The 13,615-nt window shown below is 32.0% G+C and overlaps 1 protein-coding gene across 2 annotated transcripts in view; it reads right to left on the bottom strand.

Moving 5' to 3' along the window:
* Positions 1–13,615, bottom strand: part of LOC111702320 (calpain-C) — a 39,554-nt gene that overhangs the window by 15,453 nt on the left and 10,486 nt on the right. For both annotated transcript variants that reach the window (XM_023473965.1, XM_023473964.1), the window contains exon 6: positions 2,534–2,600. In XM_023473965.1, coding sequence (XP_023329733.1) covers positions 2,534–2,600 — 67 coding nt within the window. The remainder of the gene's footprint in view (positions 1–2,533; positions 2,601–13,615) is intronic.

The following is a 13,615-nucleotide window of genomic DNA, read 5'->3' as shown; positions in this document are numbered from 1 at the left end:
CTGCAGCTACAACAAGTGCAGTCGGAGAATCTACAGTACAGTTAGTGAACCTGAAACTGCACTAAGTTCAGTTAGTGAATCTATAGCTGCACTTAGTGCAGTTGGTGAATCAACAGCTGCACCAAGTGCAGTGTCTATTCTGCAATAACAATGCAGTTTTTCATTAAACCCTCCTCAAGCTAAGTAAAATTCCTAACTCTACAAGGATTTATGGTTTTAACGCCGTTGGCGCTAAATTACTAAAAGATGTTAATAATGGTATTTTGTTTAGGGACTTCATAACGTTAGTTGAAGTAAGCCTCCATTTTAAGAAGTACATGTCCAATTCTCAACGGTTCCTTTTTAAACCTGTATCTAAGCAAAATTAATCAAGATATTCTAATATTTCAATTTGAGAATCAATATTAAACAATTGTGATCTATAAAAGTAATTTGTGAATTTATGGACCAGTAAATTGTAGATTAGGAAGGAAAGCAACGGGATTAGATAAAGGATGTGATTACCGTTGTGAATCGGACATGCAACTTTTTAAATAGAGGATTCTTGAAATTACGTCTACAATGCCTTTTAAGAGCGATCAACATAATGTTATTTTGATATTTCGTAAACCTAGATGCCATATTCACTTTAAATTTCAAAATACTTTAATCCCAAAGTTTGTCTCCTCAACTACCTATTTTGGCAGGTGGTGAAGTCTAAAACAGTTTCCAATTTGAAGAGTCATTTTTATATTATTTTTCGTGATATTGAGTTTTTTACCAGAGTTTAATTCTGATTCTTTTGAACATTGGTTATTAGAATCTGTTTTCAAGGCTTAGAAAAATATTGTGAAAAAATCACACAGAGCTGGAGTAAAGTTAATTACACAATCCTCCCAATATCTATTTGTAATATAAATACTTTGCTTGGCTGTCTGTCTGCTTTTTTGTATCCAATAAACGTCAAAACAGCTGAACCAATGGGTCCCAACTTTTTTGTGCGACCTCACGTGACCCCAGGGAAGGTTTATGGATGATCAAAATTAAAAAATTTGCCTCCAACAAAATTCAATTTTCATGAATTTTAAAAATTCACGACTTTTTTATAACTTTTTTTGTTTTTGTTTTACAATGTACACAAAGAGAAAATGTTCAAAATTGAAAGAGAAGATGGCGCCCTTAATGCTTAGTCTTCTAGATAGTAAAATGGGAATGAATAAAAATTAAAAATTATTCTTTAAATGTACATAAAAACATGTTATGTACAATGTATAAAATGTTCATTGTACAAGAACATATTCTGACTGGAACCAAGTCACATATCTCTATTTTGATGGTCACTGGTCAGTCTTTAATCTATTCAAGGCATTTCACGGATTCAAGGCCTGAATCCTGGCCAGAGCTAACCATTTAAAATCAATTTATGCAATTATAGGTTTAACTGAGTAATACAGGAAGTCCCAGAATAAAAAGTATGTTTCCTTTGATTAGCATTTAAAGAATTGCCCTTGAATCACCGATAAAAGTCCGAATTTAATGTATATGAACTGGGTCTTAAATCCGCCAAAAACGGGTTTTAATTGAGCGCCTGCTTAAACTATAGAATACAATTTTAAGGGGAACAAACCATATTTGAGCCGCGGCTCAAATTCTTTAAATTAGGCCTCTGTATTATTATGTATATTTTACTAATTAAATATTTATCCAGGAATTGAGACCTTTCATATTTTAAACCATGACTTCTGTTAGATTAAATATTCTAAGTTTGAAATTTAAAAGGTTTACACAATCAGGTTCCAAGATATTGGGGCTAGAAAATTTGAGTTTGTGAAAACGACTCAATTCCTTTTCTTAAATTCAAATAAACTCACAAAATCATAATTTTCTATTTAAGCAACTCAACATTTGATCATAACTTCGTAATTGCTTATATTCACACTAAACCATAATTTAAATTTCTTCGATCTCATTTTCTCATTTCATCACAAAATGCATTATCATCATAAAAATGTCTTTAATTGAGTCAATTAAAGGAATGTTCTAAATCAGAATAAAATAACTAACTTCAATATAGATTAATGTGTGTCTATCTTAGTCTATAGTCTCTAGAGTAGAACAAATAGATTCAAATTAAAGATTGACATGAAGCACCATTTATAGACTAACGCAGACGTGGTGATTAAATTATGACTCTCTACTACAGTTATGGCTTTCATTAGCATCAGTGACCATTAAGATACACACAAAGGTATAACCAGAAAACAATAAAATAGGAAGACGACATTAAAGCAATACTTAAGTGTATTTTATGTTGTTACAAAGCAAACAGTTATTGAATCAATAATTTAGTGTAATGATTCTGTTTACATTGCACAATTACTGTTTCTCAGGTTCATTGTACTTTTTAAACATATAAATTGATTCTAAAAGATGTCTTTCTATTTCAGAGTTTACTGGTTATCACTGTAGTTGTGTTTCAAACTAAAAATTTTGAAAATTAATTTCATTTAAAATCTTAAATAATCCCTTTGATTCCCTTTTTAAAGAAACTGACCTAATTTTCCTGGTAGAATATCAAACGCCTGAGTATCCACGATAAACTCAGGATTTATCACTAATTCCTGAAACAAAATAAATCACGTTAAACTGAAGTAAAGTGCACCAGAGGCGAAGAGGCGTATTCAGGAGGGAGATATGGGGTCTCTACCTCCCCCTGGACCAACAAAATTTATGGATTTCAGGGGTTTTTCAGGCCCTAACGAGTGATGAGCACCCCCACCCCATGCAAAGAAAAAAGTTTAAGCCCCCCCTGGACAAATTCCTGAATACGCCCATGATTTTGTGTGCGTTAGATTGACATCTTATATGTTTTCGATCATACCTCCAATTGTTGATGAGCTATTAAAAACAACAACAAAAATTCTGAATTTCTTAAATGTAGTCGGATAGATTTGTCTTTCTTATACTTATGCGTACAATAAAACTAGAGGAGCGACGAGGTCACAAAGTCGTACTAGTAATATCACTCAAATTTGACCGTTTAAATCTATAGTTCTATCTTTATAAAAAGCTAAGGTATATTCATACTATTCTCCTATATCCATCTATCCTCCTATATCCATCTATTTACCGATATCCATCTATACCCCTATATCCATCTATCCTCCCTATATCCATCTATCCTCCCTATATCCATCTATCCCCCTATATCCATCTATCCTCCCTATATCCATCTATCCTCCCTATATCCATCTATCCCGATATCCATCTATCCTCCCTATATCCATCTATCCTCCCTATATCCATCTATCCTCCCTATATTCATACTATTCTCCTATATCCATCTATCCTCCCTATATCCATCTATCCCCCTCTATCTCCATATTTTTCCCTAAATCCCTCTATCCCCCTATATCCATCTATTCCCCAATATCCATCTATTCCCAATATCCATCTATCCCCCTATATCCATCTATCCTCCTATATCCATCTATTCCCAATATCCATCTATCCCCCTAAATCCATCTATCCCCCTATATCCATATATCCCCCTATATCCATCTATCCCATATTCCCCAATATCTATCTATTCCCCAATATCCATCTATCCCCCATATCCATCTATCCCCCTATATCCATCCATCCTCATATATCCATCTATTCCCCAATATCCATCTATTCCCCAATATCCATCTATCCCCCTATATCCATCTATCCCCCTATATCCATCTATTCCCCAATATCCATATATCCCCCTATATCCATCTATTCCCTAATATCCATCTATCCCCCTATATCCATCTATTCCCCAATATCCATCTATTCCCCAATATCCATCTATTCCCCAATATCCATCTATTCCCCCATATCCATCTATTCCCCAATATCCATCTATCCCTCTATATCCATCTATTCCCCAATATCCATCTATCCCTCTATATCCATCTATCCCCCTATATCCATCTATCCCTCTATATCCATCTATTCCCCAATATCCATCTATCCCTCTATATCCATCTATCCCCCTATATCCATTATCCCTTAAATGGATAAAATCAATATGACCATGTTTATAAAAGCATGAGATGTGATCAAGGAAGAAGAAAGAATAACCTTGAATCTAGGAATTGTTTTCAACTTTGGAAATAATGATTAAAATAATTGGGTTTATTCAAGAAAAAAAGGAAGGTTTACATATATAAGAAGTGAAGGAGGGACAAGGGTAGGTAGCTCAGGCATAAAATAAAAAGAAGAGATACTTATAGATAAAATATTAATTCTAGAAAACATAAAATATGAAGATGAAAAAAATATTTTGAGAAATAGTTAAAAATGACAAAAAAATAAGACAAAAATTATTTATGACATAAAACTTCATACAAGATGATTACAAGAGTTTAAAAAAATTTGAATAAAATTGGATCTAATATAAGTTAATATGCATATATGCCGAGTATACACTTGATTAGAGGCCATACCGTGGGGGCACTAATAGTGATGAATTGATTGTAAAAGGTAATATTAACTAGCGCACAAAAGGCCGGGAAGCATGATAGTAACATTTATGACTAATGATTGATCAAAGTTGACAAAAAAGTTTTATGAACAATCATTTATCTGATACACCCATACATCCAAACACGCTTCCATACATGCATACACCACAATGTCCTTTGTCCTACATTTTTTGTCCTGCATATGAGTTGTCAAACACATTATTATAGGACAAGTCATAGATTAACAACAACACTGATAGAACACTTTCTCAAGATTTATGGGTTTTTCGTTCAGAAGCAAAAGTATTTACGGGCGTTGAATTACAAGACAAGAGAGCAAGCCTTTTCTATGCCGCATCCACGTAACTCCTTTGGGCCTCTGCCTCGGGGTTATTGTAAACGAAAAACCCTAAATCTTGAAAAGACGACATCAAGTGTTCTATCTGTGTTGTCATTTATCTATGGGACAAATGATTGTAGGACAAATGATTTATAAGACAAATAATTGTATTACCTTATATCATTTATGGTCATCTATAATTTCTTTCTTAATCGAACTTTGAATTAACTTTTTCATCATCAATCATTCATTTTTTCATTTATCCTTTCCATCTTTAATTAAATTAAATTCATACTTTTATCCTTCATTAATTCTTAATTTTCCATCCTTCCATCAGCGACTGATAAACTGTGACAAAGAAATGATAATACATATCTCAGGGGATATTTGTTCCAAAACTAACATTTGACCCATTTCTCTCACTGAGTGTTAAAAATGGGCCAAATGTGCAAAGTTATCTTTTTCAAGAGTATATATCTTTAAATCCAAGACGAGTAGAACAAAATTACAGCATATATTTTAAAGAAATGGCAAAACTATATATTGAAACAATAAATTTCAATTTTAAACTAATAATTAGGTGTGAGAATTAGTTTTTGATGATTCTTGATTTCAGTTTCGAACATATCCCTATTTTGAAACAATTACCGGTTTTCGAATCATATTCTGGTTTTCAGACGCATTATACCGGAATTCATATCAATGTCAATTTTCAAGCATTTACGCACTTACGTGAGGTAAAATATAAACAATGTTCAAAATTCAGAAAATGGAAAACCTGACATTGTCTTGAACGAGATTTATTTCAAAAAGAACTCTTATCATAATTTTGATTTAAAGAAAGTTTTAAATTGGTAATTTTTATCCTCGGCATGTTTAATAAAATGTTGGTTATAGTTTTTACTATTGACTTTTATTCTGGATATGGATCCCCAGTCTTTCAATTTAGGCCCATTTCTAACACTCAGTGTTAGAAATGGGCCAAGGTTTAGTTTTGGAACTAATGTCCCCTGAATTTAACTTAATATATTCCGATGACATGACAAATTCTTCGTTAAGGTCAAGGCGTGCCGAATATTAAAAATTCCCTTTATCTCCCTTCCCTCTCTCCTCCACCTTCCACACCCCAAGCTGCCCCCCTCCCCTCTTATTCTACTCCCCCCCCCTTAATCGGACCACCACCCAACTAATAGTTCAATCACACGTCCCAAACAAGTTAATTTAAATGACATGATAAAATAAATTCCTTTAAAAGTATGCAAAGCCAATTTTATTTATTTTATACCAAGTTGAACTGAATTATTTTAATAAATGTGTCTGAATTTCCTGGGAACAAATGTTAAGAGCGACCTTGAAAATATTGATTTAAAGGAAAAGAGAAAACCCTTCATTTCCTATATTTCAAAACTATAATATTCATTTGAATTATGGTTGAAACATATTGTAAAACATGTTTGTATAAATACTTGGCTTAGCCGTCCTTGGAGAAAATTAGATTTTTTGAATTCACATTTTTATGGTGAAACTAAAGAAGTTTGATTTTACAAAACGTAACTAAACGCTCCAAGTCGTATTGTCTAGTCTAGTATCAAGTTTTGCCATGATATTGAATTCAATATAAAAAGGTTTCCTCAAATTACGGAACAATTTCTATTTATGCCAATTTATAAAATACTATGAGAGAGGAGGGGGGGGGGGAAGTAAATACAAAGGTCACGGTGACTTGAAGTTAAACGTTCAATTTCTGTTTTTCTTTCTGTTTTTGCCAGGAGAGAACTGACACTGTGAGTTGTGACTGGTTTTCGTCAGGGGAAAAAAGGTTTTAAAGAAAGTTATAGAAATTGATTGATAAAAGTAAAGGAGAAGGGGGGTTATGTGTGAATTAAAGGACTGTAAGGAGAAGGTGGGTTATGTGTGAATTAAGGGACTGTAAGGAGAAGGGGGGTTATGTGTGAATTAAGGGACTGTAAGCCTGATTCACAACAGTACCCTTAAAAGCTTTGTATTCTAATTTATAAATTATAAATCAATGTTTATAATTTTAAAAACGTATTATTTTCAATTGGGGGTTCTCTACAAAAAGAAATGAACAGGAAAGCATATAGAAATTGTCAAAATTAAATATTTTTTAACCAAGAAAAACCACAATATCTTCCACATTATTGATCAGATAATGGTTGCAGGATACCGTTGTTGATAGGGCATTGTAATTTTTTGCATGAAGGCTCGCTTGAAATTACGCTTACAGCCTCTTTAATGTACAATGTACGTGTGCATGTGTGTGTCAAATTAATGACTAAACGTTAGAATCACGTCACACGCCTACGCTTGGGCGTTAGCAGAATATATAAATGTATCTGGAGTTTATTTGTACAAGAGAGTATATGGATTCAGGATATTGTGTACACTGTACATATTTGTACAAGGGAGTATATGGATTCAGGATATTGTGTACACTGTACATATTTGTACAAGGGAGTATATGGATTCAGGATATTGTGTACACTGTACATATTTGTACAAGGGAGTATTTGGATTCAGGATATGGTGTACAGTGTACATATTTGTACAAGGGAGTATATGGATTCAGGATATAGTGTACAGTGTTCATATTTGTACAAGGGAGTATATGGATTCAGGATATAGTGTACATTGTTCATACTTGTGCAAGGGAGTATATGGATCCAGGATATAGTGTACAGTGTTCATATTTGTGCAAGGGAGTATATGGATTCAGGATATAGTGTACAGTGTACATATTTGTACAAGGGAGTATATGGATTCAGGATACAATGTACAGTGTACATATTTGTACAAGGGAGTATATGGATTCAGGATACAATGTAAAGTGTACATATTTGTGCAAGGGATTATAAGGAACTAGGATACACTGTAAATATTTGTATAAGAGAGTATATGAAACTATAGGATACACTGTACATATTTGTACAAGGGAGTATATGGAACTATAGGATACACTGTACATATTTGTACAAGGGAGTATATGGAACTATAGGATACACTGTACATATTTGGACAAGGGAGTATATGGAACTATAGGATACACTGTACATATTTGTACAAGGGAGTATATGGAACTATAAGATACACTGTACATATTTGAATAAGGAATTATGTGGAACTAGGATACAATGTAAATATCTGTACAAGAAGGGAGTATATGGATCCAGGATATAGTGTACATATTTGTACAAGGGAGAATATGAATCCAGTATATAGTTTAAATATTTGTTCAAGAGAGTATATGGAACTAGGATACACTGTACATATTTGAACAAGAAGGGAGTATATGGAACAAGGATACAGTGTACATATTTGTACAAGGGAGTATATGGAACTAGGATACACTGTACATATTTGTACAAGAAGGGAGTATATGGAACTATGATACAGTGTACATATTTGTACAAGGGAGTATACGAATCCAGTATTTTGTGTAAATATTTGTACAAGGGAGTATGCGGAACTAGGATACACTGTACATACAAAACTGCCTGAGCCCAAAATTTAAAAGAGTATCGTTGAAACGCCCGAGTTTCCTTTTTGGGGTCTTACTATTTGTGTAGATTTTGATTTAAGAGATTGGAAAAAATGGAGACTATAAAGAAACTGAAAAAATAACATTACTTTACAAAAATATTGATATTCACAAAACCCCATTCGTGAAACCCAGGTTTTAAAACTGGTTTTCATAACGATACCCTGTCTTAAGTTTTGGGCTCTGACCCCATTTATGAAATTGGGTTTCAATCGATACTGTGTGCAGCTTTAATTTTCGGACTCAACTCTGGATACATTCTACAATTTACATATTTGTTTGGATTAGATTAATTAGAATCTTAATTAGTTTCAAACAGTTGACATTTTGAAGCTGTAACAATTTTATTGCAACTTGCTTATATTGTGTACATTAAGAAGACACTTAAATCTATTTTAAAAATACCGTTGTTTCTTACCAAAATAAATGTTCTTGAAATAAAGTCAACGAAACGGAAAAAATGCATCAAAATGCAACAAAAAAATACGTCATGCAACAGAACAATAGTACTTACAAAACCATGGTTACATTACACAGTTATCGACAAAGATGATAAACATGTACAGATAAGAGAATCTATAAATATATATGTTATGTATATCATTGTCACATTGTCTTTATAGCAATTCCCTGGTAACTTCTTTTTAACTGTGTAAATATGTAAAGCTACTAAGAAATTGAGCCTTTACCAAAGACTCAAACTTTCTTATCCTCATATCTATGCGCAACCTGATAGTGTAAACTTTTGATATTTCAAACATAAACTATTTAATCCATAGAGAATAGAATATATATATAGAGAGGAATTTACTAGAAAAAAGTGTAAAACGGCCATTTTGTTGTACTGTTTCCATACTTGCGGGCATCAGAAGGCATAAGAAGATGCAATCTGGATAGGACCGGGATAGAAATTATTAAACTTTATGACATGAAGTTGAGAAAACAGCAATTACCCCCAGCACAAGAGGGCATAACCTTCATAGTTCCCATAACAATATTTACCATTAACTCTCCATTAATGTCTAAAGTTTATAAACTGGATTAAAGACAGTACTACTATTAGAGTAACAAGCCTTTCACAATTTCCAACATCCTCCAGAAAACCACCGAATTGAAAATTTAAATTAAAATTTTAAGGAGAGATCAAAGCCAAAAATTAAAAGAATTTCGGTTTACATTTAGTTTTGATCCGACTTAATAAAGTAATTCAGATTAGTTTTGTTTAATTACATTACTCCCTAGATTTCCATCATGAAGATTTTAGTTTTTATGTGGCAATCATAACTTATCCATTACTATAATTTGACAATTTTACTTCAATAGCCTTCCCCTTCCTTCTCTATCACTCATAGCTCCTTCCCTATCAACCCTAGCTCCTTCTCTATCACTCATAGCTCCTTCCCTATCTGCTCCTTCCTTCCTTATTACACAGCTATTGAGAAGAACAAAATGTATGTTACATAACACATTACACGTTACTCCTACCTTATTACACAGCTATTGAGAAAAACAAAATGTATGTTACATAACACAATACACGTTACTCCTACCTTATTACACAGCTATTGAGAAGAACAAATACTGTATTAATGTACTCTACTGCATATAATTTGAGAACATTTACATGATTTGTACACTTTGAACTCCCTTTCAGGCTGAAAGGGACTGAAAAAATTCATACCGAGAGATTCTTTTAATTCCTCTCTATATAGTCTATTCTCTATGATTTAATCTAACAGAATATCTAAAGTCTACGAAATAGAGTTGCAAAGATTGGGGATTAGAAAATCAGAATTTGTGGCATTTTAACTTTTTTGCCGTGGAAAAGTTAAAAGAATAGAAATTTATATTATTCTTAATGTTGTCCTACTACATATTGTTTCTAGTCCAGGTTCTAATATTTTGTATCTCTTGCTTCCAAAAATGAAGACATTTTTTGTATTTGCTAAGTTTTACATTTTTGCTTGGCCTAAAAATTTTTAATGTTAGAGTATATAAAGTCTTTTATGCTATTGTTTACGTATTTTAAATAATAGATAAAAATATGACTAAATATGTCAATAAAAACACAGGAGTTTATAAGTTAGTTTTAAGTGATATATAACAACGGAAGTAACAAACGTACGCTCGTACGCTTAGCAACTGGAATGCGTACACCCCCCCGGCTCTACCTGAACCCTTAAAAACACCCTCTCTTCCTCGTTCTATTTTGGCAAGATTAGGATCATTAGTCGTACAAACAATAATATTAGCACAAGAAGACGCACAAAACTTCACACAATAATATGAAGAAAAACAAGAACAAAAACAAGAACAAGAAACAGAACAAGAATGAAAATGTCGTCTTCATTATTAAAAATTCTCGTAACAGGAATAAATGTATTAAAAAATAAGTAATCATATAAAAAAAAATTTTTTTTAAATAATATGAAATATTGACTATATACGAATGCGTCAAAAACTTATAAATGATTATTGGTTGTGATATCTGAATGATTTGTTTGGAATTAAATTGATTTTTTACGATCCGAGTTGAATGTTGCAACTTTCTGAATTTGTATGGACGCTATCGTTCTTCGGTATGAGTCGTTTTTAACAAATTACGAAATTTTTGACTGAAATCTATCTAAAGAAAGACGACATTCAATATGGCTAAAATTTCCTAATAAATCGTTTTAAAGTAATATAATATATTTAATAGAATGACGAACAAAATTTATGAATAATAAAATTTGACGGCTGAGAAACGGTCTACGCACAGACACTATCTAGTATCTACTGTATCCAACAAAAATTATAATTTATAACATTATATGCCAAAAATTATTAAAAACGCCATGTTACACACATATCAATATAAAATTTTATGCAGGATGAATTCGAAAAAGAGGAAAAATTAAAATTAAAGAGAAACTTTTTTCAAAATAACTTTTCATCTAAGATGTTCCTAGTCAGATAACCAATAAGATCAAGGTTTTACCGTGGTGTTGTCGGAGTCTACATCTATACAATAATGACGACTTTTCCATTTAGACTTTTTATGTGTGGATTCAAGCTGTTTGAAAGCTTGGTAGAAATAAAAATGGAAATAGAAAGTCGTCTTAATTGTATTAATATAAATGACGATGACTGTAAATGAACTTAAAGAGACTGTAGAGTAGACGTGACTTAAAGGGACTGTAGAGTGTAGACGTGACTTAAAGGGACTGTAGAGTGTAGATGTGACTTAAAGGAACTGTAGAGTGTAGACGTGACTTAAAGGAACTGTAGAGTGCAGACGTAACTTCAAGTTAAATTTTAAGTCGTAAAGTAATTGAGTTTTGGCCACAAAATCTTTGTTTGCAACCTGATGCCGTGGACCTTTGATATTTATAACTATGAATTCTATTAGATCAAATAGTATAGGTTTGAAATATGAAAGGTTTACACCTTCAGGTTGATAAGATATAGGCATTAGAAAATTTAAGTTTGTGACAAACACTCAGTTCCTTTAAGATCTCACTAACTAAGGGTTAAAACAATAAAAATTTTATTACTACGGCTCTTAATTTAAGTTTATAAAATGGAATTGCTGATAAAATATATTTTTATTGAACTATTTGCATACCGTAAAAAAAGTATTACTTCCAGAGCGTGAATAATGTATAAAACTCCGAAACAGCTTCATAAATGGCTAATACAAATTCATCATAGATATATTTATGAAATATACATGTTTATACTTATGTTTGAAAACTGATGTTGTAGACCTTTGATACTTCAAACTATAAATTCACATACACTTTAAAATAAATAAAAAACATCAGGTTGCAAAGATATAGGGATTTGAAAGTATTTAGTTCCTTTGTGATACGTAGACTATCCTGCATATTCCCTTTAGAGTTATATAATTACTAATTTGTATGTGTAACTTCCTCAGATTGAGTTAATACTGTATTTAAATTGCATTTTAAAATAAAATAATAAGTCAGGTTCTGGTTAATACTGTATTTAAATTGTAAGTTTGCGTGTCCAAATCATGCAAATCTGATCCAGGATTTCACAATATTATTTGTCAGTTTTGTTCTGAATAAACAGAATGTATATTACATAACACATTACATGTTACTCCTACCTTAATACACAGCTATTGAGAAGAACAAAATGTATATTACATAACACATTACACGTTACTCCTACCTTATTGCACAGCTATTGAGAAGAACAGAATGTATATTACATAACACATTAAACGTTACTCCTACCTAATTACACAGCTATTGAGAAGAACAAAATTTATATTACATAACACATTATACGTTACTCCTACCTTATTACACAGCTATTGAGAAGAACAAAATGTATGTTACATAACACAATACACGTTACTCCTACCTTATTACACAGCTATTGAGAAGAACAAAATTTATATTACATAACACATTATACGTTACTCCTACCTTACACAGCTATTGAGAAGAACAAAATGTATGTTACATAACACAATACACGTTACTCCTACCTTATTACACAGCTATTGAGAAGAACAAAATGTATATTACATAACACATTACACGTTAATTCCTACCTTATTACACAGCTATTGAGAAAAACAGAATGTATGTTACATAACACATTAAACGTTACTCCTACCTTATTAAACAGCTATTGAGAAGAACAAAATGTATATTACATAACACAATACACGTTACTCCTACCTTGTTACACAGCTATTGAGAAGAACAAAATGTATGTTACATAAAACAATACACGTTACTCCTACCATATTACACAGCTATTGAGAAGAACAAAATGTATATTACATAACACATTATACGTTACTCCTACCTTATTACACAGCTTTTGAGAAGAACAAAATGTATATTACATAACACAATACACGTTACTCCTACCTCATCACACAGCTATTGAGAAGAACAGAATGTATATTACATAACACATTATACGTTACTCCTACCATATTACACAGCTATTGAGAAGAACAAAATGTATATAACATAACACATTACACGTTACTCCTACCTTATTACACAGCTTTTGATAAGAACAAAATGTATATTACATAACACAATACACGTTACTCCTACCTTATTACACAGCTATTGAGAAGAACAAAATGTATATTACATAACACAATACATATTACTCCTACCTTATTACACAGCTATTGAGAAGAACAAAATGTATATTACATAACACAATACACGTTACTCCTACCTTATTACACAGCTATTGAGAGTT

This window comes from Eurytemora carolleeae, unplaced genomic scaffold, assembly GCF_000591075.1.
Source record: "Eurytemora carolleeae unplaced genomic scaffold, Eaff_2.0 scaffold502, whole genome shotgun sequence".
NCBI lineage: Eukaryota > Metazoa > Arthropoda > Copepoda > Calanoida > Temoridae > Eurytemora > Eurytemora carolleeae.
The sequence above is the reverse complement of the archived record's forward strand: the minus strand, read 5'-3'. Positions and strand labels throughout refer to the sequence as shown.